The sequence below is a fragment of the Leucoraja erinacea genome, chromosome 16 (genome assembly GCF_028641065.1).
Source record: "Leucoraja erinacea ecotype New England chromosome 16, Leri_hhj_1, whole genome shotgun sequence".
Lineage (NCBI taxonomy): Eukaryota > Metazoa > Chordata > Chondrichthyes > Rajiformes > Rajidae > Leucoraja > Leucoraja erinaceus.
In genome coordinates, this window is record NC_073392.1 from 5,818,445 (window position 1) to 5,846,313 (window position 27,869).

At 44.7% G+C, this 27,869-nt stretch overlaps 1 protein-coding gene across 2 annotated transcripts in view; it reads left to right on the top strand.

The window, feature by feature from the left end:
* Positions 1-27,869, top strand: part of synpra (synaptoporin a) — a 163,246-nt gene that overhangs the window by 130,387 nt on the left and 4,990 nt on the right. For both annotated transcript variants that reach the window (XM_055647596.1, XM_055647597.1), the window contains 2 exons: positions 4,277-4,475; positions 22,497-22,688. In XM_055647596.1, coding sequence (XP_055503571.1) covers positions 4,277-4,475; positions 22,497-22,688 — 391 coding nt within the window. The remainder of the gene's footprint in view (positions 1-4,276; positions 4,476-22,496; positions 22,689-27,869) is intronic.

A 27,869-nucleotide genomic window follows, 5' to 3' on the forward strand; every position in this document is an offset into this window, starting at 1 on the left:
ATTTACATTTCAGTTTTGGGATTTACATAATCTTTCCACATTTCCTCTTAGGGCTAAAGGAATCAAGGGATATGGGGGGAAAAAGCAGGAACGGGGTACTGATTTTAGATGATCAGCCATGATCACATTGAATGGCGGTGCTGGCTCGTAGGGCCGAATGGCCTACTCCTGCACCTATTTTTCTATGTTTCTCTGTTTCCGTACCATGATGGTCCCCAGACTGAAGATGCTGTCAGGCTGTGTTGTGTCAGTGCCACTGGTGTCTGTCTGGCACGACCTATATGCTCTGAAATCAACCTTTATTCCATTCTGTTGCTGCTTGTGAGATGTCACAGCCTGGAGACATGACAATGAACCTCAGTAAAAATAGAAGCAACAAGTTAATTACCAGCTAACGGTACACAATACATGACAGATTTCTGAATGCGATTCACATCAAACATTTCGCAATTCACTTGGCCCTTTCATAAAATGATTTTCCTACTGCCCTAGAAACTATCCATTGCTTTAAATCGAAGGTAGACAAAAATGCTGGAAAAACGCAGCAGGTGAGGCAGCACGCATGGAGTGAAGGAATAGGAGACGTCTCGACTCGAGAACCTTCATCAGTCTGAATGTCAAGAATGCCCCCCCCCTTCCCAAACCCCCACAATCAGTCTGAAGGAGGGTCCAGACCCAAAATGGCACCAATCCTTTTTATCCAGAGATGCTGACTAACCTTTCTTGTGGGAAGTAAATGCAGGTGTTGGTTTAAACTGAAGATAGACACAAAATGCTGGAGTAACTCAGCGAGACAGGCAGCATCTGTGGGGAGGAATGGGTGATGTTTTGGGTCGAGAGGGGCAGGGAGGCAGCTGGCTAACCTACTGAGTTACTGCAGCACTAGTATATCTCGCCACTTGTTTACTAGTTTGGTCTATTATGGGTTTATTAATGTTAGGTACACTGACATACCGTGAAACACTTTGTTTGCTGCTGTCCAGGCCAATCATACTAAACATCAGTACATCAAGATAGTGGAAGAGAGGGAAAAGAAATAGGATGCAGATTATAGTATTACAGCTACAAAGAAAGTGCAGGTAATTAAAAAAAAAAATGCAAGGACCACATTGAGGTAGGTTGGAAGATTGAGAATTCATCCCTTACATATGAGTGGTATGTTCAAAAGATGGAAAGAAGCTGTTGTGTAGGAGGGAATACTGATGCTGGTTTAAACCGAAGATAGACACAAAAACCTGGAGTAACTCAGCGGGTCAGGCAGCATCTCTGGAGAGAAGGAATGGGTGACGTTTCAGATTGAAGAAGGCTCTCGACCCTAAAAGTCACCCATTCCTTCTCTCTGGAGATGTTGCCTTTTGTGTCTATCTTCAGTGTAAACCAGCATCTGCAGTTCCTTCCTCCACATTCTATCTTCAGAGTATGACCTGTGTCTTAATAATTCAAACAATATTCTACAATTGTATCCTCTTCCTAGCTAGGCCAATCTTGCAGCAGTGATCTGAACTAACAATGATTTACAGTTTTGAATGGTTAGCACTGACCTGGAATATAAAATATTAACCTCGAATAAATTTTTGTCAGTGCCGAGCTTTTATCTAAAAGAAGACAAAAAGCCTACTATTTATGTTGCCACTTTATCTTAATACAAATCATGATGAATAGTGGAAGTAAAATGAATAAATAAATGAGTATACAAGAAAGTGCTACTTAATAATTGGAAACAAAATATGGCAATTTGAGATAGAAATCTGGCAGCAACTGAGAATGAATTATTCTTTGGCACGAGTCGATTATGTGCCGGTCTATGCAGGTATATATGAGAGGGAACTAGCTCAGCAGTGGGATATAAATAAGTAAACACATATTTTGTCTGAAGAAGGGTTTCCTTCACTCCATAGATGCTGCCTCACCCGCTGAGTTTCTCCAGCATTTTGGTCTACCTTCGATTTTCCAGCATCTGCAGTTCCTTCTGAAGAGCATATTTCGTAAAGTCACTATTTGCCATGAAAGATTTACCATACAACATATTTTAGTTTAGTTCAGTTTATTGTCACGTGTACTGAGGAACAGTGAAAAACTGTTTTGTTGTGTGCCATCCAGCAGAAAGACTATACATGATTACAATCAAGTTGTAAAGGGATTAACGTTTAATGCAAGATGAATTCTAGTAAAGAATCTCCAATGAAAAAGATGGTAGTTCAAGACTGAAGAAGGTTCTTGACCCAAAACGCTGCCCATTCCTTCTCTCTAGAGATGCTGCCTCACCCGCTGAGTTACTCCAGGATTTTGTGCCCACCGTAGTTCAGGACTGGTCTCTAGTTGGTGAGAGGACAGTTCAGCTGGTAAGAAACTGTCCCTGAATCTGGAGGTGTGCGTTTTCACACTTCTGTACCTCTTGCCTGATGGGAGAGGGGAGAAGAGGGAGTGACCGGAGTGAGACTCATCCTTGATTATGTTGGTGGCCTTGCTGAGGCAGCGTGAGGTGTAGATGGATTGTCATATGTACTTACAATGGAACGATCAAATTCTTACTGTCAGCAGCATAATGGCCTGTAAACAAGCAACATTTCAATTCACTAGTAAACCCAATACTCATGTTAAGAAGGTCATGGTCCTTAGAACCAAAAACATTGATAAGTTAAATATGCATCCACAACAATAGAAAGAATGAACTCATTCACTATATTTTTATGTTTAAGAAGGAACTGCAGATGCTGGAAAATCGAAGGTACACATAAATGCTGGAGATACTCACTTGGGTGCAGCAGCATCTATGGAGCGAAGGAAATAGGCAACGTTTCGGGCCGAAACCCAAGGGTTTCGGCCCGAAACGTTGCCTATTTCCTTTGCTCCATAGATGCTGCTGCACCCGCTGAGTTTCTCCAGCATTTTTGTCATTCACTATCTTTTCTGCTTTGATGTTAGGCAGAGATTTCTGGAGATAAAAACTCCAAAGAGCAGGTTTGCAAGAAGGCAAGTCTTTGGGCTAGAATTATGATTTCATAATCTTGTGCCCTCAGAAGAAATGTTATTTTGTAGCCTTCCTACCTACGTAAGCCCGAACTTGGTCGAATTTTCTGTTATAAAACCATCCAGTCAGTGTCATCACTACTCCAAGCCGAATGAGCACAAAATTCTCCTGAAAAGTATTTTTCCCAACTAAATTAAAAGTAAGTATTTGTATACTCTGGAGTTTAGAAGGATGAGAGGGGATTTTACCAAGTCAATTAACCCGAAAACGTTGCTGTTGGGAGGTGAGGACCATCAAAGTTTAGAGACTATTTTCCTGCACGGCGCTGTTTTTCTAGCTGCTCCCCAGATTGGAACAGCTTTTCATCTCCAGCCCTTTTGTCTGCTCCTCTGTCCACCCATCTGCCAATCAATCGCGCCAGAGACCCGAGTTTGATCCTGACTACGGGTGCTGTCTAAACGGAGTTTGTACACTCTCCGCATGACTTGCGTGGGTTTTCTCTGGCTGCTCCAGTTTCCTCCCTCACTCCAAAGACGTACAGGTTTGTAGGTTGACAAAAATACTGGAGAAACTCAGCGGGTGAGGCAGCATCTATGGAGCGAAGGAAATAGGCAACGTTTCAGGCCGAAACTTTGCTTTTTTCAGTCTACCTTCGATTTTCCCGAAACGTTGCCACAAGGGCCACATCTAACTCCCTCTTAAATATAGCCAATGAACTGGCCTCGACTATGTTCCAGAGATTCACCACCCGCTGAGATTTCCCCCTTCTCCTTAAGCTGTTTTTGGACTACCTTCGGGAGCAATCTTCCTTCCAGCCTGTCCAACCCATTGTAAGCAGATCCCCTCTCAATCTCCTAAATTCTAAAATCCTAAAATCTTAAACAGGTTTGTAGGTTAACTGGCTTGGTAAAATTGTAAATTGTCCCTAGTGTGTGTAGGATAGTGTTAGTGTGCGGGGATCGCTGGTCGGCGTGGACTCAGTTGGCCAAATGTCCTGCTTCCATGCTGTATCTGTAACTAAACTAAACTAAACTAAGAACCTGTTAATCTCCACCTTAAAAATACCCAATGCCTTGCCCTCCACAGCCGTCTGTGGCAGTGAATTCCACTGATTCACCGCCCTCTGACTAAAGAAGTTCCTCCTCATCTCCTTTCCAAGGGTACTTCCTTTCACCATGTGACAATAACACATCTCCGGATAAGAAAAACTTGTTTTCTACAGGAAAAAAACCCCATCATTATAAAGAAAACCATGCTCAGAAATGCGAAGTCTCGTTCTGCTAATGTCGCCGCATCTACTTACAGGTTGCACCAAGTGTACTTCGATGCCCCTACTTGTGAGGAGAAGAAGCAGGAGAGGCTTTTTCTGGCAGGAGACTATTCCTCATCCGCGGAGTTCTTTGTGACCATTGCTGTCTTTGCGTTCCTGTACTCACTGGCTGCCACCGTGGTCTACATCTTCTTTCAGAATAAGTACCGTGAAAACAACAGAGGGCCCCTGGTTGTAAGTAGTATTTCTCTTTTATTCTTCAGTACCGTGATTGAATTGCCTTGACTATCTTTAATCGGACTTCACTGGACTTAACGTTCCAGGAAACCTCGTTCCCTTTATCGTGTGTCTTCATATCTTGAACGCAATCATGTGTAGGAAGGAAGTGCAGATGCTGGTTTACACCGAAGATAGACACAAAGTGCTGGAGTAACTCAGCGTTTAATGCCCCTGTCCCACTTAGGAAACCTGAACGGAAACCTCTGGAGACTTTGTGCCTCACACAAGGTTTCCGTGCCGTTCCCGGAGGTTTTTGAAGAGACTGCGATCTAAGACTTTTGCCTCCATCACAGTGAGGAGATGCTGGGTGGACTCACTGTGGTGGATGTTAATGTGTGTTTATTGTTGTTTTATTGTATTGGTTTTATAAGTGGGACTGCTGGCATTTCGTTGCAGACTGGAAAATCTGAAGGACGATAAAAAGGCATCTATCTATCTCTCTGGAGACTTTGAGGCCCCATCCAAGGTTTCCGTGCGGTTCCCAGACGTTTCGGGTCGAGACCTGCTTCCACTACTCTGCAACCTCAGGCAACCACCTGCAACCTCCGGGAACCGCACGGAAACCTTGGGTGGGCGCAAAGTCTCCCGACACTGTCAAGTCAGTTTCCTAAGTGGGACAGGGGCACAACAAAGCTTTTCGCTGTACCTCAGTACACGTGACATTAATTAAATTAGATGAATTGAAAGAAACAGGCCCTTCTGCCCATCTATGGAGGGAAGGAAAAGGTGACGTTTCGGGTCGAGACACGTTCACACTAGTTCTGTGCTATCCCACTTTCGCATCCACTCCCTACACACCGGGGACAATTTACAGGGGCCAATTAACCTGCAAACCAACACATCTTTAGCACATGGGAGGAAACCAGAGCACCAGGAGGGAACCCATGCGGTCTCAGGGAGAACGTGCAAACATGCAAATGGATCTGATGGACAAAAGGACCCAACAGCAAGCCAGGCAGCATCTCTGGAGAACATAGATTCTGAATAAGGGTCTCGACCCGAAACGTCACTCATCCATATTTTTCCAGAGGTGCTGCCTGACCTGCTGAGTTACTCCAGCACTTTATATCCTTTTCTGTATTAACCAGCATCTGCAGTTCCTTGACCTAGGTGCATCTGACGAATCCTGATTTCCATTGTGGATACCTTATTTTACTCTGCACGCTCCCTCGGCAAGGCCAGCAGCATCATCAAGGACGAGTCGCACCCCGGCCACTCCCTCTTCACCCCTCTCCCATCAGGCAAAAGGTACAGAAGTGTGAAAACGCACACCTCCAGATTCAGGGACAGTTTCTTCCCAGTTGTTATCAGGCAACAGAACCATCCTACCATCAACTAGAGATAGACACAAAATGCTGGAGTAACTCAGCGGGACAGGCAGCATCTCTGGAGAGAAGGAATGAGTGACATTTCAGGTTGATACAATAGACAATAGGTGCAGGAGTAGGCCCATTCGGTCCTTTCGAGTCAGCATCGCCATTCAATGTGATCATGGCTGATCATCCCCAATCAGTACCCTATTCCTGCCTTCTCCTCATATCCTCTGACTCCGCTATTTTTAAGAGCCCTATCTAGCTCTCTCTTGAAAGTATCCAGAGAACCTGCCTCCACCGAAAGCAGAGAATTCCCTTCAGAATGAGAGTCAGGGGAGAGGTAGGCACAGAGATATGGAAGGGTATGGTGTGTAAAGGAGACATCAAAGGGGATGAAGCTCAAGGAAAATGTAGAATAGATCATTGTTAGTTCGGGGAAGGTGACAACGAAGCATACAAAAGCAAAATGTAATCAGAAGGCCAGTCAACCTGGTCAGAGGGATGGAGAGAGTGGGAAAGCAAGGGTTTCTTGAAGTTAGAAAAGTCAATGTTCATACCGCTGGGTTGTAAGCTGCCCAAGTGAAATAGGAGTTGCTGTTCCTCCAATCCAAATCCATGGATCTCAATCTCCATTTTAAATTGGCAGACTCCGGAATGATCCCTTTCTCCCTTTGCGAGCGTGGACATGGGATTTTCCGTGGGTTCGATGCTGACCACGAATGCTGTCTGTACGGAGTTTGCACGTTCTTCATGTGACCTGCGTGGCTTTTCTCCCACACTCCAAAGACATAGAAACATATAAATTAGGTGCAGGAGTAGGCCATTCGGCCCTTCGAGCCTGCACCGCCATTCAATATGATCATGGCTGATCATCCAACTCAGTATCCCGTACCTGCCTTCTCTCCATACCCCCTGATCCCCTTAGCCACAAGGGCCACATCTAACTCCCTCTTACATATAGCCAATGAACTGGCCTCAACTACCCTCTGTGGCAGAGAGTTCCAGAGATTCACCACTCTCTGTGTGAAAAAAGTTCTTCTCATCTCGGTTTTAAAGGATTTCCCCTTTATCCTTAAGCTGTGACCCCTTGTCCTGGACTTCCCTAACATCGGGAACAATCTTCCTGCATCTAGCCTGTCCAACCCCTTAAGAATTTTGTAAGTTTCTATAAGAAACTATAAGACGTGCAGGTTTGCAGGTTAATTGGCTTTGGTAAAAAAAAAAATTCTAATTTGTCCCTACTGTGTGTAGGATGGTGTTAGTGTGCGGGGTCGGTGCGGACTCGGTGGGCTGAAGGGCCTGTTTCCGCGCTGTATCTCTAAACTATACTAAACTAAACGTGAAAGAAAGGCGCACTGACTCTGCACAGAGTGCGGCACAGTTCTCTTCAAATCCGTGTCACACAAATAGCACGGAATTAACATATAATTTGATTATATGACAGGCATTAAAAATAATTATACAGAGAAAGCCTGCATTTGCTGTCAGCGTGAATCCTGAGTAGTATTCTCTCTCCTATCAGTTGCTTTAAACTACAGTAAATGTTGTAATTATTTAAAAAAGGTTACGTTGCGGAATGTAAGTGGACGCAGTGTTTATTTCAATCACATGTCATCTCGTGTCCTATAATTATCCATCCTTTTCTGCAAAATTCAGTGAATTTATGATTTTTTCCCCCCTGCATTAAAGACATTAACTTGCTTTGTAACGCATATGAATCTTAACAACCTACTAGGATTAGTCAGCAATAATTGACAATTAAAGAATTATGATAGTTTAGAAAATAAATGTTGTTTATAAGAATATTCATAGAACAGCTTGGTTCTCGATCTGTACTTTGGCATATCTTGCATTAATGTGCTCCATGTACCTTTTCATATCCCATGGATCCATTTCCCCTGACTCGCAGTCTGAAGAAGAGCCTCGACCCGAAACGTCGCCTATTCCTTTTCTCCAGGGATGTTGGCTGTCCCGCTGAGTTACTCCAGCTTTTTGTGTCTATCTTCATAGGACAGTACAGCACAGGAGCAATGTCCATGCCAAAGATGATGTCAGGTTAAGCCAATCTCCTCCGCCTGCATGTGGTCCATATCCATCCATTCCCTGCATGTCCTTGTGCCTTTCCAAAAGCCTCCTAAATGCCCCTGTTGCGTCCGCCTCTTCCTACACCCCAGCTGCATGTTCCAGGCACTCACCACCCCCAGTGACAAAAAACTTGTCTCGTGCATCACCATTCCTCTCATCTCAAAGCCATGCCTTCTAGCCCGTGCCTTGGAAGGAACGGCAGATGCTGGTTTACACCGAAGATAGACACAAAATGCTGGAATAACTCCGCCGTCTAGTCTTTGACATTTTCACCCAGAGGGAAAGGCTGTGACTGTCTACCCCCTCTCATAGCTTTCATAAGATCATAAGGAATAGGAATTGAATCTGAATTAAAATTGAATCTGAATCTGAAGATTATGTGAAAGGGGCAGAATTAGGCCATTCAGCCCGTCATTTCTATTCTGCCATTCAATCATGACTTATCTATCTCTCGCTCTTAACCCCATTCTCCTGCCTTCTCCCCATAACCCTTGACACCCGAACTAATCAAGAATCTATCTATCTTTGCCTTAATTATATCCAGAGACTTGGCCTCTCTGGCAAAGAACTCCACAGATCCACCACCCTCTGACAAAGAAATTCCTTCCTAAAAGAAGGTCCTATAATTCTACAGATCGGACCTCTAGTCCTAGACTCACCCACTGGTGGAACCATCCTCTCCACATCCTCTCCACATCAACTCTATCCAAGCCTCGAAGAATTTGATAGACTTCTATCAGATCTCCGCCAACCTCCGTCCCACTTTGCGATTTTGTTCGGCGACTGCGAACGTCAGCGACTGACGGCTTAAAAACCGTCAAGTTGTACGGCACTCCGTGTCGCCTTCGCGTCGAGCTACGACGCTCTGCGTCACCCGCCTTCACAACACAAGAAGGTTACATTGAAGTACAATTGGAAATGAACTCATCTGCAATAAATCTAAGATCTAATAACTTAATAATTGTCTATTTAACGTCAGCGTCACCAGGCGCCACCCGCAGGACAGCGCACGTCAGCGTGTGACAGGGCGCACGACAAGATAAGACGCCCAGATGTCGCCTGGAGATTTTGAACATTCCAAAATCCAGGGGCGACAGGGAGACACCGCGCGTCGCCCCGCGTCACGTCCCGACCACGACGCGACAACCGTTTTTCAGGCTGTCGCTGAAAATGCCGCCCAAGTGGGACAGGCCCTTAAATCTTCTAGACGGGTGCATTCGCCGGCCCCCCCTGTAATGAAGAACGGTGCTTCAGAATTACACGCCCCAGTGGGAATCCATTCAGACGACATTGTTTACATTTTTCTTTGTAGAACTGTAATAAATGTCAATTGTGGGCTTTTTACTTCAAGCTTTCTATTTTCTCCACTCCGTTTATGTATTCAACTATATTAATTATGAATCTGGATGCTCCTGCATTTCTGACAGTGAATTGCAAACCACAATAATCGTATGTATAAAAAACACACATCAACTCGTATTCTTTTGGCAGTTACCTTTTATCTGACCTCCGCTAGTTTCGCATTAACCAACCCTATCACCCGCTGGCCCAGCACTTGAACTCCCCCTCCCTTTCCGAATCCGACCTTTCTGTCCTGGGCCTCTTCCATGGCCAGAGTGAGTCCCACCACAAATTGGAGGAGCAGCACCTCATATTTCGCTTGGGCAGTTTACACCCCAGCGGTATGAACATTGACTTCTCCAATTTCAGGTAGTCCTTGCTTTCTCCCTCCTTCCCCTCCCCTTCCCAGCTCTCCCACAGCCCACTGTTCCCGCCTCTTCCTTTCTTCTTCCCACCCCCCACCCCCACATCAGTCTGAAGAAGGGTCTCGACCCAAAACGTCACCTATTCCTTCGCTCCATAGATGCTGCCTGACCCCGCTGAGTTTCTCCAGCATTTCTGTCTACCTGCCATTATTCCTAGTGTTTTGTAAAGCACGTAATTAGAATGTGGGTTGTATTTCTTCTGATTATTACGTCTTCCTGTGGTGTTGGAGACCCAGGAAGTCCCTTGTAATTTTAGTTTTTAGTTTTAGAGATACAGCACGGAAACAGGCCCTTCGGCCCGCCGAGTTGGCGCTGACCAGCGAACACTATCCTACACACACTCCGAACAATTTGCGGTTTCTACTTATTTTATCGAAAGCATCGTGATTTTTGTTCATGGGCTCGAGGGCCTGAGCTGTAGGGAGATGTTGAGCAGATTATATTCCTTGGAATGCAGGAGGATGAGGGGTGATCTTATAGAGGTGTACATAAGAGGTGGAGGGGGGGGAGAAAGATGTAATGGGAACCTGCGGAACAACTTGTGCATACAAAGGGTGGTGGGTGTATGCCGGAGGAGTTCGTTGAGGCAGGTACTATCACAACGTTTAAACAGGTACATGGATAGGACATGTTTAGAGGGATATGGACCAAATGCAGGCAGGAGTACTACTAGCCTGCTCAATCAATGCTCTCTCTCCCTATAGCTCAGTCCCTCAGGTCCTGGCGACATCCTCTGTGCCCTTTCGAGCTTGGAGGTGAAGGATAGAGGCGAGGGGAAAATGGAGCTAGTCTGAAAGAAGAGTGAATAGAGCAAAATAATTACATGGGGATAACAAAGCCACTATTATCCATAGACAGAAAGATTGTGCTAGCAATGGGAATTTCAAGAGTGGAGAGCCAAGCATGTTTTATCGTCGTATGTCCCGAAACGGAACAATGGAATTCTTACTAACAGCAGCACCACAGATACAGATTAAACATAGTACACAGTACTCAGTACTATCGATAGTTGGAATTAGTTTCCACAGATGAGGAAGGGTATGTGAGGATTGTAGAATGGTTTGGTACCCAACAACAAGGTAAATAGAAACATAGAAACATAGAAATTAGGTGCAGGAGTAGGCCATTCGGCCCTTCGAGCCTGCACCGCCATTCAATATGATCATAGCTGATCATCCAACTCAGTATCCCAAACCTGCCTTCTCTCCATACCCTCTGATCCCCTTAGCCACAAGGGCCACATCTAACTCCCTCTTAAATATAGCCAATGAACTGGCCTCGACTACCCTCTGTGGCAGAGAGTTCCAGAGATTCACCACTCTCTGTGTGAAAAAAGTTCTTCTCATCTCGGTTTTAAAGGATTTCCCCCTTATCCTTAAACTGTGACCCCTTGTCCTGGACTTCCCCAACATCGGGAGCAATCTTCCTGCATCTAGCCTGTCCAACCCCTTAAGAATTTTGTAAGTTTCTATAAGATCCCCTCGCAATCTCCTAAATTCTAGAGAGTATAAACCAAGTCTATCCAGTCTTTCTTCATAAGACAGTCCTGACATCCCAGGAATCAGTCTGGTGAACCTTCTCTGCACTCCCTCGATGGCAATAATGTCCTTCCTCAGATTTGGAAACCAAAACTGTACGCACTAAACAGCCACTAAATATACAACTTGTAGACTCCATGCAAACCCACTGATGCAAATTCCACTCTAAATTATAAAGGAAACTTAAAACTATAAGAAAAAACATTTGTCCTCTGCAACAAAACATCCTGGTGTTGGTCTAATCGAGATTAAAGCAGAGATTAATGACACAATATTGTGCAGTGGGAAAACATCCAATTTCAAGGAAACTTTACATGTAATGGGTCGAAATGAAACGAGGAATCTAAAAGAGTTTTTTTGCTAAGAAAGTAAGAGTTTCATATTAATGTGCCACAGAAGGCTGATGAGGTGGATATGATAAATCAGACCAAGCAGTAGGTAAGTGCATTTCATTATAGATGTTGTGAGCTTGAGTTAATGGTGGTGTTTCATCAAATCCCTTGTTCCTGTTGTGTGAACTCTTCTGATGTTCATCCGTGATTGCGTTTAATCTCTTTCACTGGAGGTGGTGTGAATATTATAGTCTCCTGCTTTAAATTTCATCAAAGACTCTCCGGTTAAAGAAAGCTTCATCTTATCCCACAGCATAAATTATACATGCATTGATATATTGTGTATAAACAAACTCGCTTCTTATTATTTTGCACTGAAACTCCCATTGTAACTGAAGTAGACATGTTGTCTTGTAGCGTTGAGCTCCATAAACCTCGGGCATTTTTTCCTTGTCTGGTTTCATTTCTGTACTCGCTGCATTGAAACAGTCGGCTGGGTTGTATTTCCACTGGTAGGCATGTTATGTAGTGTTGCAGCCCAACTGCCCAAGTATATCATCCAATATTAGTCACTGGAGAATATTATTGAAACAACAGCCATTATTTTTCTGGAAAGATTCACCATCTTTTAGTTTTAGATTTAGATTTTAGATTTAGACTTTAGAGATACAGCATGGGAACAGGCCCTTCGGCCCACCGAGTCCGTGCCGACCAGCACTAGTGCTATCCTCCACACTAGGGACAATGTACGATTTACAGGAACCAATTAACCTATAAACCTGTATGTACCTCTTTGGAGTGTGGGAGGAAGCTGGAGGTCGCGGAGAAAACCCACGCAGGTCACAGGGAGAATGTACAAACTCCGTACAGACAGCACCCGTAGTCAGGGTCGAACCCGGGTATCTGGCGCTATAAGGCAACAATTCTACCACTGTGCCACTGTCCCACCCTGGTTAGTTTAGTTAAGTTTAGTTAGTTGTCACGTGCGACAAGGTAAAGTAAAAAGCTTTTTTGTTGCACGCTATCCAGTCAGCGGAAAGACTATACGTGATTATAATCAATGTTTAAGAAGGAACTGCAGATGCTGGAGAATCGAAGGTACACAAAAAAGCTGGAGAAACTCAGCGGGTGCAGCAGCATCTATGGAGCGAAGGAAATAGGCAACGCTTCGGGCCAAAACCCTTCTTCAGATGGTCTGAAGAAGGGTTTTGGCCCGAAACGTTGCCTATTTCCTTCACTCCATAGATGCTGCTGCACCCGCTGAGTTTCTCCACCTGTGATTATAATCAAGTTGTCCACAGGATAAAGGGAATAATGTTTAATGCAAGAAGGTTTGATTAAAGATAGTCTGAGGGTCTCCAATGAGGTAGGTGGTAGGTCAGGGCCACTGTCTAGGTGGTGATAGGATGGTTCAGTTGCCTGACAACAGCTGGGAAGAAAGTGTCCCTGAATCTGGAGGTGTGCGTTGCCACAGTTTTGTACCTCTTGCCTGATGGGAGAGGGGAGGGGGGAGAGGAGGGAATGAGCGGTGGGTGCGACTGGTCCTTGATTATGCTGCTGGCCTGGCCGGAGAGAGAAATGTGTTGAAGCAAGATGGTGCAGTCAACAAAGAGAATGAAAATGGAGGAGAGGCAGGGTGCGAGTAATAGAGAAATACGGTGGCTGTAGATATTGAGTTACACAGTTAGAAAGCAACAGAACAAAGGGAGCACAGGGAATTGGGGATTATGAAATGTGTTTGAAAGATGAGATTTAAGAGACACACACTGTATTTATTGTTTAAGGAGGAACTGCAGATGCTGGAGAATCGAAGGTTACACAAAAAAGCTGGAGAAACTCAGCGGGTGCAGCAGCATCTATGGAGCGAAGGAAATAGGCAGCGTTTTGGGCCGAAGCTCGGCCCGAAACGTTGCCTATTTCCTTCGCTCCATAGATGCTGCTGCATCCACTGAGTTTCTCCAGCTTTTTTGTGTAACACTGTATTTATTGCCCACTCGAGATTCATTTCAGTTGAGCCCTGAAGCTGTGGATGTCAACGTTCAGACTCAAGTGGAGCAAGATTGAAGATCGGGACGGCCACAATATCAGTGCCGAACATGATGCCAAGTTAAACTAATCTCCTCTGCCTGCACGTGATCCATGTTCCCCCCCCGCTCCCTGCGTATATCCATGTCATCATCATCAGCGTCGAAAACATTAGCGACGCAGTGGTGCCGGTTTCCGACAGGAACGGTGACGGACGCTCCACACATCTCTGTCCTCCAGTTCCTGCGGACCTCCGCCGCTGGAAGTACAGGATTTTGGTGTGTGTGTGTGTGTGTGTGTGTGTGTGTGTGTGTGTGTGTGTGTGTGTGTGTGTGTGTGTGTGTGTGTTTGTGTGTGTGTGTGTGTGTGTGTGTGCTTTATCATCGTTCCTTACAATGCTATGTACGACAGTGATCGCAACTTCGACTGATGGCCACTGGCTCACTAGAAGCTCATCCGCCCTTTGACAGGTCTTGTTTTTGGTCCTGCTGGGGGTCCACAGCCCCCGCCTCACCTGGCAAACCAGGTGGGGGAGACGGTTTAGTCGCCGACTATCCGACCATGGAGCAGGTAGCACGGGATTACATGGTACCCATGGCGGGGGGGACTCCCCCTCGACCTAACTGGTTACTTTATCTTACATGGATATAAGCATATCCAAAAGCCACTTAAACACCACTATCGTATCTGCCTCCACTACCACCCCTGGTAGCGCATTCCAGGCTCTGTGTAAAGAACCTGACCCCCACATCTCCTTTAAACACTGCTACTCTCATCTTAAAGTTATGCCATCTAGTCTTTGACATTTCCAGCCTGCAAAAGGTCCTTATACTGCTTCCTATGTTATATAATTTCACTTTTTAATAAATGGAATGAAAATTATTATAAAATGTTATGCCAATTAATGCTACTATACAATTTAGAATTCCCCATAACACAATATTCTATACAACTCCACTTAATAGTCCATATCATTGCACACAATACTGTGTTCTATATAATTCCACAAAATACTATCCTATAATATATAATCCCACATAATATTATCCTATAATACAGCGGGGCGGTACAGTGGTACAACGGCAGAGCTGCCTCACAGTGCCAGAGACCTGGGTTTGATCCTGACCTCGGGTGCTGTCTGTGCAGAGTTTGCACGTTCTCGCTGTGACCGGGTGGGTTTTCTCCACCTGCGCCGGTTTCCTCCCACATCCCAAAGACATGCAGGTTTGTAGGTTAATTGGCTTCAGTAGAAAAATTGTAAATTATCCCCAGTGTGCAGGATAGTGTTAGTGTACGTGAGGATCGCTGGTCAGAGCAGTCTTGCTGGGTTGAAGAGCCTGTTTCCGTGCTGTCTAAAGCAGAGGTCGGCAACCTACGGCCCACGGGCCGAATCCGGCCCGTAACCCGAAATCATCCGGCCCGCGTATTTTTTTTTCCGTCATCTAGACTTCCACCGTATTTTTTTCCGTCATCGCCACTTCATCTGGGACTTCTGTCATCTAGAATCCTAGAACAAAGCGCAGACAGTGAGCGTAGACAGCAAATAGATAGACAGAGAGGGGTGAGGGTAGTTTCAATACCAGTGTTTCAAACCAACTGCTATGTTCAGTAGACATAATATTGCTTAAATATATAAATATCAGTAAAAGTTTAGTTAGTACTAGACTAAGTGGGACCCGTTGGGTCCCAGCTTCAAATGGGAGGGCTGGTCCCCCAACACAATATTCCACCTCTGCACCAATTCCAATATTGCTGGCCAGTGGGGGGGGGGGGGGGGGGGGGGGGGGGGCCAACTGGAACTAGCATGGCAATTGTGAGTCAAGACAAGCACAGTGAGTCAGGGCCAACAATCCATTTCAAGTCAAGTCAATCCATTTCAAGTCATTGTAATTTCATTTCCAATTGCATTTCAAGCACAGGGCAGGCCAAACAACTCATTGCATTGTCATTAAGGGCTAACAAATCATTTATTGCACGTACATTGCAGACTCACAGTCCAGTTGATTCACAGCTTCGAATCACAGTTGTGGCCTCTCCCTCGCGATCTTCCAGAGTCACGTCCAGGCATCCGGGGTTTTATAGTACAGAAGATAATTAACATACAAACCTGCACGAATTTAGAATGTGGGAGGAAACCGGAGCACCCGGAGGAAACCCATGGGGGTGATAAGGGGAACATTCAATTTCCGCACAGACAGCACCCGTAGTTGTGATCGAACCCGGGTCTCTGGCGCTGTAAGGCAGTGACTCTACTGCTGCGCCACCGGGCTGTACTGTAGTTGGAGGGATGTAGATTTCTCCTGGGGTTTAGAGTGTGCGGAGTTTTGACATCGGAGACGACCTGATAATTAGCCATGTGTACGGAATATCACTGTTGCAAATGATTTAACAGCCAGACTTTACATTGCTGGCTTGCTCTTGTGACCTTCAGCCTCACATTATCATTTACATCCAAGGCTATATCCCAAGGTGCTTGGCTTATGATCAGAACACCACTAATGTGCTCTTTGCAGTATATTACAAACCAAAATCAAGATTTGTCAACAGGGGATTGGAAGCAAAATATAATATATTTTAACAACGATAAATATATATTCCATTAAATTTGCAAAGAAAGCTAGTTTAATGAGAATATAGCGAGGAAATAAATCTCCCTGCCTTTCAGCTCAAGACATGAATTTTATGTCACAGGTACACAAAAATGCTGGAGAAACTCAGTGGGTGCAGCAGCATCTATGGAGCGAAGGAAATAGGCAACGTTTCGGGCCGAAACCCTTGGGTTTCGGGCCGAAACGTTGCCTATTTCCTTCGCTCCATAGATGCTGCTGCACCCGCTGAGTTTCTCCAGCATTTTTGTGTACCCTCGATTTTCCAGCATCTGCAGTTCCTTCTTAAACAATTTTATGTCAGAGTTTACTCGGATGTACTTGTGGATATTAAACTAGAAAACTAAACCTGGCTTTCTACTACTCTACGAGCTAAAGATTTATAAAAAAACATTGGCTTCATTTTCTGCAGAGGGAGTAAGAATATTTTGGATAGACACAAAGTTCTGGAATGATTCAACGGGTCAGGCAGCATCTCTGGAGCACATGGATAGGTGAGATTACAAGTCGGGACCATTCTTCATACTTTAACCATATAACCATATAACCATATAACAATTACAGCACGGAAACAGGCCATCTTGGCCCTACAAGTCCATGCCGAACAAATTTTTTTTTCCCCTTAGTCCCACCTGCCTGCACTCATACCATAACCCTCCATTCCCTTCTCATCCATATGCCTATCCAATTTATTTTTAAATGATACCAATGAACCTGCCTCCACCACTTCCACTGGGAGCTCATTCCACACCGCCACCACTCTCTGCGTAAAGAAGTTCCCCCTCATATTACCCCTAAACTTCTGTCCCTTAATTCTGAAGTCATGTCCTCTTGTTTGAATCTTCCCTATTCTCAAAGGGAAAAGCTTGTCCACATCAACTCTGTCTATCCCTCTCATCATTTTAAAGACCTCTATCAGGTCCTCCCTTAACCTTCTGCGCTCCAGAGAATAAAGACCTAACTTATTCAACCTATCTCTGTAACTTTGAGCATCACCTATCCATGTTCTCCAGAGATGCTGCCCGATCCACTGAGTTACTCCCGCATTTTATATCTATCTTTGGTATAATCCATCATCTGCAGTTCTTTCTTATTCCAAGAATATTTGAGATATCTGAAGAAGGTTCTCGACCCAAAACGTCACCTATCCATGTTCTCCAGAGATGCTGCCTGTCCCGCTGAGTTACCCCAGCACTACGTATCTTAAGATGGGTGTCGACCCGAAATATCACCCATTCCTTCCCTCTAGAGATGCTTCCTGAGTTACTCCAACATTTTGTGTCTATCTTGGAGATGTCACTGATTTCCCAGATGATGGAGGCCACAACAAGAGAGAAATCCTTTCATTATTCCTATTAATAATGGACCAAGCTGGTAAATGTCCTCATCCTTGAGAGATACAGTTGGCACAAACATTACCAGCAATGTGGTGAGCTGACTGCAAATAGTTTTCCTTCAATAGCAAATTTGTCTAATTGCTCTCAATGCTCCAAAGGATCATCTTTTTGCAAGAACCCAGTTAAAAGCCCTGTCCCACGGTGCGAGTTCATTCCAAGAGCTCTCCTGAGTTTAAGAAAAATCAAACTCGTGGTAAGCAGGGAAAATGAACCTAGCGGGGACGTCTCTTAGTGCTAACGGCAGGTACTCGGGAAGACTCGCTAACGGCAGGTAAGCACGGGAAGACTCGTGAAGATTTTTCAACATGATGAAAAATGTCCACGAGAGCCCCGAGTACCGACGAGCGGCCATTACCGTAAATCTCCGAGTTCGAATCCGGGCAAACTCGGGAGAGCTCTTGGAATGAACTCGTACCGTGGGACAGGGCTTTAACTAGGAGGACTAGAAAAGTCGTTAACATTTGTAGGGGCGGGCAATTTAATGCCAGGGTTGAGGATTTGGTATGGAGGCTGAAAAATCTTTTAAACTGTGTTTCCAACTCTGGATCATTTAAGGCTCTGCAGAAAAAAATATAACACTGTGTTTCTGGAGAAAAATATATAGGTGACCCAATGCTGCCGGTCCCACTGAGTTACTCCAGCTTTTTGTGTTTATTTGAGGGTTTTATGAGTCGGTTCTGCAGACGGTAGATATAGAACGGTTCCCGTGTGTAAATGTCATGACATGAAAAGAGACATATAAGATTGTTAAGGGTTTGGACATGCTAGAGGCAGGAAACATGTTCCTGATGTTGGGGGAGTCCAGAACCAGGGGGCCACAGTTTAAGAATAAGGAGTAAGCCATTAAGAACGGAGACGAGGAAATACTTTTTCTCACAGAGAGTGGTGAGTCTGTGGAATTCTCTGCCTCAGAGGGCGGTGGAGGTCGGTTCTCTGGATGCTTTCAAGAGAGAGCTAGATATGGTTCTTAAAAATTGCGGAGTCAGGGGATATGGGGAGAAGGCAGGAACGGGGTACTGATTGGGGATGATCAGCCATGATCACATTGAATGGCGGAGCTGGCTCGAAGGGCCAAATGGCCTACTCCTGCACCTATTGTCTATTGTCTATTGACATGTTGCCCTTATGAAGGATCAGTTTGCATCCAGGAATAGGTTTGTGCATTCGCCTCTTGTTCCTCCATCGTACACTTCTGCAGTGCCAGTCTGTGTAATGAGCAATAATATACAGGACATTGAGAATTTGGCTGAGACTTAACAGTTACTGACAACCTAATAATGAAGGTGATTGTCAGAGGACTGAGCACCACATACGTTGTTTTGTCCCACTGATGGCAAATACATCACGGACTGTAATTACCACACATCTGCATGTTTGCATCGATTAAGCCCAGCTGGAAAGGATTAGCACACAATCACCAGAGTGGCAATTAAACTCATTATCCTGGGAAAAACTGACTGACAGAATCCAGACTGGCCGCTTTCTGTTGGTTTGTTTTAAATGCGTATTCAAGACTGTAATACAAATCAGGAGGAAGGTACAGGAGCCTGAAAACTGTAACGTCCAAGTTCAGGAACAGCTTCTTCCCAACAGCTGTCAGGCTATCAATAACTAAAACCAATAAGCTCTGAACTACATAGACTTGGGGGAATTAATTTTATCCTTTTGCACTATTATTGTTTGTTTTATATGTGTATATATATCTGTGTGTATATATATATATGTATATATGCAGAAAATATGTGCAGTAGGCTATTCAGCCCTTCGAGCCAGCACCGCCATTCAATATGTTCATGGCTGATCATCCAAAATCAGTTCCTGCTTTCTCCCCATATCCCTTGATTCCGTTAGCCCTAAGAGCTAAATCTAACTCTCTCTTGAATACATCCAGTGAATTGGCCTCCACTGCCTTCTGTGGTGGAGAATTCCACAGATTCACAACTCTCTGGGTGAAAACATTTTTCCTCATCTCAGTCCTAAATGTGTACTTCAAGAGTTCAGAGTCTTTCCTTTGAACATCACAGAAGACACTATCAAGGTGTCCTATTTTAGGCCAACATAAACATTACAATTCGTCAGTATAAAAATTCTCATCCTATCACTGATGCTCACAATCTCACACATTTTTCCTCATCTCAGTCCTTTATTCTTAAACTGTGACTCCTGGTTCAGGACTCCCCAATATATATGTATATATATGTTGAGTATGTGTGTGTGTGTATATATATATATATACATATATATATATATACACATACACACACTCAATTTGTTTTCTCCTTTATAATATTGTTTACAGTGTACTATGTTTACATATTCTGTTGTGCTGCTGCAAGTAAGACTTTTATTGGGACACATGACAATAAAACACTCTTTTTTCTTTTTTTTAAAATACATTTTATTGAACCATCAAAAACTGGGTACAGATTACGTTGCCATGTCCAAGCTCATTGCTTCCAAATGTACATATCAAAACAGAACATTTGAGTATTATACAAACAATATGGACGGGCATTGTTTATAAAAACACCATTAAAATATAAATAAATAAATAAATAAATAAATATGGGGTGAAAAGGAAAAAGGTGAATAATACAAATAAAAATAAATAAATAAATACATAAACGCAGAATGTGACTGCAGTACATAGGGAGCAGTTCAGTGGAATGATGTTTTGTGAGGATTCTTGTTTCTGAAGGGCCTGTCCCACTTGGGCGTGATTTGCGCGTCATTAATGTGACATCATTTACGCGTCAACGCGCACGTGACGCGTGCATGGTGCGCATTACGCGCGCATGTGCATGGTGACGTAGGCAGTGAAACACAGTCGCGCGCGGCGCCACAGGATTTTGGAATGTACAAAATATTCACGTGCCGTCTGCGTGACGTGCAAATGACGCCCAAGTGGGACATGCCCTTAAAGCTTCTAACTCTCTTGTCTTCTATCCCTTACACATAATTTCATTAAAATGGATGGTTTAGAGTGTAGATAGGTTATGTGTCAATATTCTTCTATGCAAGAAATGACATAGATGGTTGCCAGAGTTTATTAAATTGGTTGACTTTATCCTTTAGAACATATCTTATTCTTTCTAAATGTAACGTACTGGTCAAGTCATGAAGCCACATTCTGGAATTGGGAGCTGTTGTTTTTTTCCATGACATGAGCAGTAGTTTCTTTGCCGTAAGGAGACAGTAGGAGAGGAATTGTCGTTGAGCAGTTGTGAGTTGTCTTGATGCCCCAAATATGATTAATAAGGGCTCTGGGTTTAATGGGATGTTAACAATGTCTGAGATATTCTTAAATATATCAGACCAGAAAGAGGTGAGTTTGGGGCACGATACAAAGTTATGAAAAAGAGTAGCATCTGAGGAGTGACAAGTAGGAGAATCATTTGGATATATACTGTGTATTTTTGCCTTGGAGTAGTGAAGTCTATGTATAATATTGAACTATATAAGGCAGTGTCCAGCATTGTTTGAGCACCTATGTATCAGTTTGAGGCTTTCCTCCCATATTTCATCTGGTATTTGCACATTTATGTCTTTTTTCAAAATTGATCATGTACTTGCTGGATCAATTTTCCTAATTGATCTTATAGTTGCCAACTCTCTTGATTGAAGTAATTTGTATAATAAAATCTCTCTCCCTTTCCCTGCAGTTTTTTATCGACTATGACTGTTTTAAACTGGGAACTGTTGTTATTAATCATCTAATTTGGTAGAACGTAGTGAATTCTATCCAATGTCCGTTTTGCATAATATTCCAAAGTTATCAATTGTGATTTGTTTTATTTGAATGAGATTACATCAATTCTAAAGAATTCAATATATTCAGAATTAGTTAGACCTAATGTTGTAGAGTCACAGAGCCATACAGCACGGAAACAGGCCCTTCAGCCCAACTTGCCCCATCTACACTAGTCCCACCAGCCCATGTTTGGTCCATATCCCTCTAAACCTTTCCTGTTCATTAACCTGTTCAAATGTATATTCAATTCTGTCATAGTTGTTATAATGAATAGATGTTTTGGCATAGGAACTTCCCCAATTGACAAGTGCAGGCAGGTGGGGCGAGTATAGATGGGACATGCTTGGGATCACACCTTTCCACAGCCAAACATGGGTCATTGTGGCCTCCACCTATCCTCAATCATCATTGCTGGTTTTGTGTTCTTTAACATATCTTTCATTCATTTGCTCCCTTTTCATATCTGCCGTTTCCCCCTCCCCAGACTCACAGAAGGATCTCAACCCGAAACATCACCTATTCCATTTTCCAGAGATGCTGCCTGACCCGATTAGTCATCTCCAGCTTCTTGTGTCTATCTTAGATGGGGCATGTTTTTTTTTAATTATTCAAAAAATGTATTCAGTTATTAAAAAATAATATTACACACAATAAAACAAACCAGAACCCACCACCATAATCCAATACAAAACAAATATCCTTAATAAACTACTGTACAGCTATCTTAAGGCCATGTCCCACTTAGGAAACCTGAACAAAAACCTCTGGAGACTTTGCGTCCCACCCAAGGTTTCCGTGCGGTTCCCGGAGGTTTTTGTCAGTCTCCCTACCTGCTTCCACTACCTGCAACCTCCGGCAACCACCTGCAACCTCCGAGAACCGCAAAGTCTCCAGAGGTTTCCGTTCAGGTTTCCTAAGTGGGACGGGGTCATTACACTCCTTGTCAAGGGCGCCCGTGGACAGGGCGTATTCCCTTTCTAACCCCACCCGGGCACGGACGTAACCCTGGAAAATAGATGGGGCATGTTGGCCGGTATGTGGGCAAGTTGAGCCGAAGGGCGTGTTTCCACGCTGTATGTCTCTCTGACAATGTGCAATTATTGTGTGCCTTCACAGCAAAATGATGCAACTGTATGAGTGATTGTTTTAAAAATCTCTTTCAGGATTTCATTGTGACTGTGGTCTTCTCGTTCCTGTGGCTTGTAGGATCGTCGGCTTGGGCAAAGGGTCTCTCGGACGTCAAGTTTGCCACGGACCCTGATGAAGTGCTTTTACTAATGTCGGCTTGCAAACTGCAAGGCAACAAATGCTTACCTGTCCGACACCCAGCAATGTCAGGATTAAACACCTCTGTTGTGAGTAGACTGCTGGTACTAATATCTATCAAATCTACCACAACCAGAAAGCAGCCCTCAACTACTATCTACCTCTTTGGTAACCTCGGACAATCCTTGATCGGATTTTGCTGGCTTGGCTAAAGGGATCAGGGGGTATGGAGAGAAGGCAGGTACAGGATACTGAGTTGGATGATCAGCCATGATCATATTGAATGGTGGTGCAGGCTCGAAGGGACGAATGGCCTACTCCTGCACCTATTTTCTATGTTTCTATGTTACCTTGCAATGAACGTTATTCCCTTATGCTGAGATTCTCCAGCATTTTTGTCTACCTTCAATTTTTCCAGCATCTGCAGTTCTTTTCTTAAACAAATGATTCCCTTATCATGTATCTATACACGGTCAATGGCTCGATTGTAATAATGTACTGTTTCTGCTGACTGGATAGCACGCAACAAAAGCTTTTCACTGTACCTCGGTACATGTGACAATAAGCTATACTGAACTTATCTTAAAGGAATATGTTTATAAAGGGATAAGGAACTGCAGATGCTGGAAAGTCAAAGGTAGACAAAAATGCTGGTGGAAGCATTTTTGTTGATTTTCAAGGGATGCTGATCAGCTGAGGGACATAGTGATCTGCTAATGTTTAGTTTAGAGATACAGCGCGGAAACAGGTCCCTTTGGCCCACCGAGTCCGCACCGACCAGCGATCCCTGCACACTAACACAATCCTATGTACACTGGGGACAATTTACAATGATACCAAGCCAATTTTGGAGTGTGGGAGGAAAGATCTCAGAGAAAACCCACGTGGTCACGGGGAGAATATACGCACTCCGTACAGACAGCACCTGTAGTGAGGATTGAACCCAGGTCCCTGGTGCAGTAAGGCAGCAACTCTTCCGTTGCGCCACCGTGCCGCCATTTCTTGGGCCGACCGGAGGTAAAGGGATTGCCCGTGCCTGCATCCTCCGTGAAGTAGCGTCCCAAATCCCAGAGTCCTTCGGGGCAGAAAATGCCGAACTAAACATAGCTAGCTCAGAGCAGCAGGATCTGGAGGGAATGGAGGGTTATGGTCTGAGTGCAGGTAGATGGGACTAGGGGAAAATAAGTGTTTGGCACAAACTTGTAGGGCCAAGATGGCCTGTTTCCGTGCTGCAATTGTTATCAAGAGTCAAGACAAGAGTCAATTTAATTGTCATTTGGACCCCTTGAGGTCCAAACGAAATGCCGTTTCTGCAGCCATACATTACAAACAAATAGACCCAAGACACAACATAATTTACATTTTACATAAACATCCATCACATCTCTGTGATGGAAGGCCAAAAAAAACTTAACTCTCCACTGCACTCTCCCCCCCCCCCGATGTCAGAGTCAAAGTCAAAGCCCCCGGCTGGCGATGGCGATTGTCCCGCGGCCATTAAAGCCACGCCGGGTGGTGCAAGGTCGCACACCGGGTCTTGATGTTGGAGCCCCCGGCGTGCGCTCGCAGAGTCCCGCGGCCATTCCAAGCCGCGCAGGGCGGTGATGTTAGGCCCCGCTCCAGGAGCTCTTCGACCCCACAACTCGGGCGGGAGAAGTCGCCGTTGCAGGAGCCCTGAAAAGCGGTCTCCCTCCAGGGACCCGCGGGCTCCCGGTGCCGCCGTCCGCCAGACCCGCAGTTGCAGCCTCCGAATCAGCAGCAGCAGCAGCAGCAGCGCTCCACCCACTCTGGACTCGGCCAGCTCCGCGACGGTGAGGTTAGTCGGCACCAGAGTCCCTGGCTTCTTCTGTTGGAGGCCGCACCTTATGGTTATATGGATCATCTAAAAATAACTTGCTGGTTCTTCAAAATCCACTTCCAACCCCAACCATCTCACCCACTCAGACAGTGACAATGCAGCCTGTATAATAGCTGGAGAGCTCCGGGCAGCACGGGGCACAGCGGTTATACTGCTGCCTTACAGCGCCTGAGGCCCGGGTTCCATCCTGACTACGGGTGCTGTCTGTACGGAGTTTGTACGTTCTCCCCAAGACCTGCGTGGGTTTTCTCCGAGATCTTCTGCTTCCTCCCACACTCCAAAGGCGTGCGGGTTTGTAGGTTAATTGGCTCGGTGTCAATGTAGAATTGTCCACCGATGCACCTGTACACCATGTTAGTGTTAATGTGCGGTGCAGACTCGGTGGGCCGATGGGCCTGTTTCCCCGCTGTATCTCCGAACTAAACTAAGCGAAACTGAGAACTGAGAAGCAAAAAGTTGTAGGTACACAAAAATGCTGGAGAAACTCAGCGGGTGCAGCTGCATCTATGGAGTGAAGGATCCTATGCTCCATAGATGCTGCTGCACCAGCTGAGTTTCTCCAGCATTTTTGTGTACCTTTGATTTTCCACCATCTGCAGTTCCTTCTTAAACAGCAAAAAGCTGTACCTTGCCAGTTCAATTTGATCGATCCAATGCTTTCTTGAAAGAAATAATTGTCCTACTGGGGACAATCTCGGATGCAGTTTCAGAAACTATCTATCATCTTAGACAACATCACAGAATGGTGCAGTCACAAAAATTATTAGACCCCACTGTTTACTAAGTCAACTTGAATTCTAAAACCACCACATTTGTCAGATATCTAATTGCAGACAATTGTTGTCGCAGCCCAGACCATCACACAAGCCAACTTCCCTTCCATTGACTCCATTTATACCTCACGCTAGCTCAGCAAGGCCAGCAGCATAACCAAGGACGAGTCGTACCCCTGGCCACTCCCTCTTCTCCCCTCTCCCATCAGGAAAGAGGTACAGAAGTGTGAAAACGCACACCTCCAGATTCAGGGACAGTTTCTTCCCAGCTGTTTTCAGGCAACTGAACCATCCTACCACAACCAGAGAGCGAACCTACCCTCCCATCGACCTCATTGGAGACTCTCGGACTTTCTTAAATTGGACTTTACTGGACTTTATCTTGCACTAAACATTATTCCCTTTACCATGTACCCGTACACTGTGGACACTGGAGATAGACACAAAATGCTGGAGTAACTCAGCGGGACACGCAGCATGTGTGGATAGAAGGAATGGGTGACGTTTTGGGTCGTGACCCTTCTTCCTACACACCTTGTACACTGTGGACGGCACGATTGTAATCATGTACAGTCTTTCTGCTGACTGGTTAGCACGCGACAAAAAGCTTTTCGCTGTACCTCGGTACATGTGACAATGAAAATGAAACTAAGCATTCAGAACAGATCAGAATATCGAATTCATGTTACTTGTGCAGTATATGCACGCAATGTTTAGGTGCCTTTATTTGTTTGCAAGACTAATTTACGGGGACAATTAAAGGGCCTTTGTTTCAAAATGCATTATTTCAAATCCACTCAGTTTCGAAGGTACACAGTTGCAAATTGCAGGTAAAATAACTTTTTAATTGTTGTCAACGCTGGTATTATTCTCCAGCCAAAGAAATATACAGTTCAACTCGCAGTCCAACAGTCCAGCACAATTCCTTTAATGTGCAAAAGATTAGTAAGCTTTATAATAAGCTCCATTAATCAAAAGCAATACTTTCCCACTGCTGCGGTGTGCTTGAGATTTATTTGTCCTGAATCAAATTGCATTACTGGTTTGTGGTGATAGGTAATATTAAATATCGAGCTGGCGAATGAACACAACTCAGCGAAAAATCGATGAGAGAAATATGAAGGTGAGGCAGGTGAGAAGAAAAAGCCAACACTAATTTGCACAATAATAAATGCAGATACAGAATGGAAACAGGCCCTTCGGCCCATCGAGTCCGCACCGACCAGCGACCACCCTGTACACTAGCTCCATCCTACACACACTGGGGAAGCCAATTGACATACAAACCCACACGTCTTTGGAATGTGGGAGGAAACCGGAGCACCCAGAGGAAACCCACGCAGGTCACGGGGAGAACGTGCAAACTCCGTACAGAGAGTACCCGTTGACTGGATCGAACCCAGGTTTCTGGCGCTGTGAGGCAGCAGCTCTACAGCTGCGCCACTGCCCAACCCTGGTTAATTACCCCAAGCCGCAGTATTCTCAATACTACATATTTTTGTTTATTAAGTCCTTCTATTAAAGCACGTAAAATTAATCCTTACGAATAACAGCGTTAATTTCTACGTTAATTTGACATGACAAAGCTAGATTCGTGTCTCTGGGTGAGACACAAAAAGCTGGAGCAACTCAGCGGGTCAGGCAACACCCCTGGAGAACATGGACAGGTGATGTTTTGGTTTCGGGTCGGGACCCTTCTTCAGACTGAATGCAGGGAGGGTGGGACTGAAAGCTGGAAGAGAGGAAGGGCAGGACAGAACATGGCCGGTGATAAATGAACACGGGCAAGTGACAGAACGGGATTGATAAATCATGCTTCTTTTGCGGCAGAATGCAGATCACCAATAACACAATAGAATGGCAATCTTCCTCTCCAAAGCATTCAATAATTTCAATAATTCACATACTTTTACCCAAAATTTAAGCTTACACTTTTGACTGAATAACAAGGCAACAAGCATGCAATGTTGGGATGTGGTGGGAATGATAATAAGCAATTATATTGGTTCAATTACTAAAGATAATTATGCAGGGGCATATAACATTATGTTTGTCATTTCAACTTGTTAAGTAATGATGATAAATGGTTCTAAAGGTCACATACACCTACGGTATGTACATAGCAGGAGTAATTTCTAAAGACACGACTGTTTTCCTGCTGATCTCTGGGTTTTTTTGGTTGTCTTCGAAGGCCTGATTTTGTTGATGACTTAATAATAGCAATTACAGGTTGGTGGGTGGCGCGGTGGCACAGCTGGTAGAGCTGCTGCCTCTCACAGCGCTTGAGACCCGGGTTCGATCCTGACCTCGGCTGCTGTTTGTGTGGAGTTTGCACGTTCTCCCTGTGACCGCGTGGGTTTCCTCCGGTTGCTCCAGTTTCTTCCCACATCCCAAAGACGTGCGGGTTTTGCAGGTTAATTGGCCTCGTTATTTCGCCCCCTGGAGTGTCGGGAGTGGATGCGAAAGTGGGATCGCGTAGAACTAGTGTGAGCGGGTGATCGATGGTTGATGTGGACGGTTCCTGCCCAAATGGTTGAAAGGTGCTTTATTGTCACGTGCAAATGCACTGCAAAATGATTATTTTACAAACTGTCCTGTAGAGTGTTGCCGTAACTAAGCTTTGTTTAGTTCAGTTTAGT